Raw genomic sequence first — 1,405 nt, 5'->3', positions numbered from 1 at the left:
TGTGTGTGTGTGCACCTGATGATGCACGAAGTTGTAGTGGATTTGTGTCCAGGTGTTTTTATGTCCGATGGCAGACCTTTTGACAAAGATAAAACAATAAAAAAAATAGTGGGTATAAAAATGTAATTATGACCAACAAACGAAGTGACAAAACAATCAGTCAAAGAAATGCTCATTCTGGTTGCTCTTTGACCTGTTACATAATAGTTCATTGATAGTATTGGTATAACAATACAACCAAAATATTGTCAGAAAACAAAGGCATTTTTATTTAGGCAGCAGTATACAAGAACATCATTTTGTACAGGAATAAATCAACTGAAAAAGATTGTATATTAAAAGGTTTACTAACTAACACATCATTATAAAGTTATATAACATAACTAGCATTCTTAAAGTACATGTAAGTAAGTTCTAAGTGCAAGTCCAAAAATATGCAGTCAAATATTTAAATAAATATTCTTTTAGGGTTTTTTTTTTTTTTTTTTAAGTTTTTTTATAATAAAAATTAACAATATACTGGAGTTGATTTTGTGATAAATATGAAGTAGTAATGTAGCACATCCACATGCCTTCTAGCTTTCATTTATTTACACTGTACTTTTAGCAAAATTTTACACTCAGGTCACAGGATCACTGCAGACAACCTGATAGACCTCATAAGTGAACAGAGAACAGTGCAATAACAGTGAGCAAAATCACTAGTGAATAGCAGTAATGAGTTTAACCCCAAACATGGCCTCCCACTGCTCTTTGATCCAATTCACTAGACCTTGGATCTCCAACACAGCCTCAGACCTTAAATGCCATGTCTTCTCCTCTTTGGCCACCTGCCACACACACATACACACACACACACAAACACACACAGTACATTTACATTTGCGGCATTTAGCAGACGCCCTTATCCAGAGCGACGTACAAAAGTGCTTTGAGTCTTTTAGAAATGCACCCAAGCATGTGTGTACCGTAATTTCCGGACTATAAAGCGCACCGTTATATAAGCCGCACCCACTGAATTTTACAAATATTTTAATTTTTAACATAAATAAGCCGCCTACAGTGTCTACACTAAAACTAATGAACTTTACACAGGCTTTACCGAAAGAGAGTGTCTGTTACACGGTGTAACGGGTGAAATATGTTGTGGCTCTTTTAAGAGCAGAGCGCCATTTTGGGAACAGCCTGCCACTGCATTCTGCTGGTGTGTGTGCGACTGAGGATTATGTCCTTATTATTTTCTTTGCTTTGACTAACCCATAACGCTGTTGCCAAGAAAAATAAAAAAGCACGTGTTTTGGAAACCTGTCTGTGCTTATAAGATTTCATTTGCAACTGGAGTTAGTGAGCTCTCCCTTCACCCAGACTCAACGCGTTACAACGATTCGTATCTAAACAGTAGCCG

At 36.6% G+C, this 1,405-nt stretch overlaps 1 protein-coding gene across 3 annotated transcripts in view; it reads right to left on the bottom strand.

Annotated features, from left to right (window-relative positions):
- Positions 1-243: 243 nt before the first annotated feature.
- The window catches only part of LOC124397854 (serine/threonine kinase 11 interacting protein), a 69,574-nt gene continuing 68,412 nt past the window's right edge, over positions 244-1,405 (bottom strand). For all 3 annotated transcript variants that reach the window (XM_046867828.1, XM_046867746.1, XM_046867910.1), the window contains one exon: positions 244-830. In XM_046867828.1, the coding sequence (XP_046723784.1) occupies positions 702-830 (129 nt within the window). In that variant the 3' untranslated portion in view covers positions 244-701. The remainder of the gene's footprint in view (positions 831-1,405) is intronic.

Source organism: Silurus meridionalis, chromosome 1 (assembly GCF_014805685.1).
Source record: "Silurus meridionalis isolate SWU-2019-XX chromosome 1, ASM1480568v1, whole genome shotgun sequence".
Taxonomy (NCBI): Eukaryota; Metazoa; Chordata; class Actinopteri; order Siluriformes; family Siluridae; genus Silurus; species Silurus meridionalis.
Note: the sequence above shows the minus strand (reverse complement) of the source record. Positions and strands in the feature narration are given on the sequence as shown.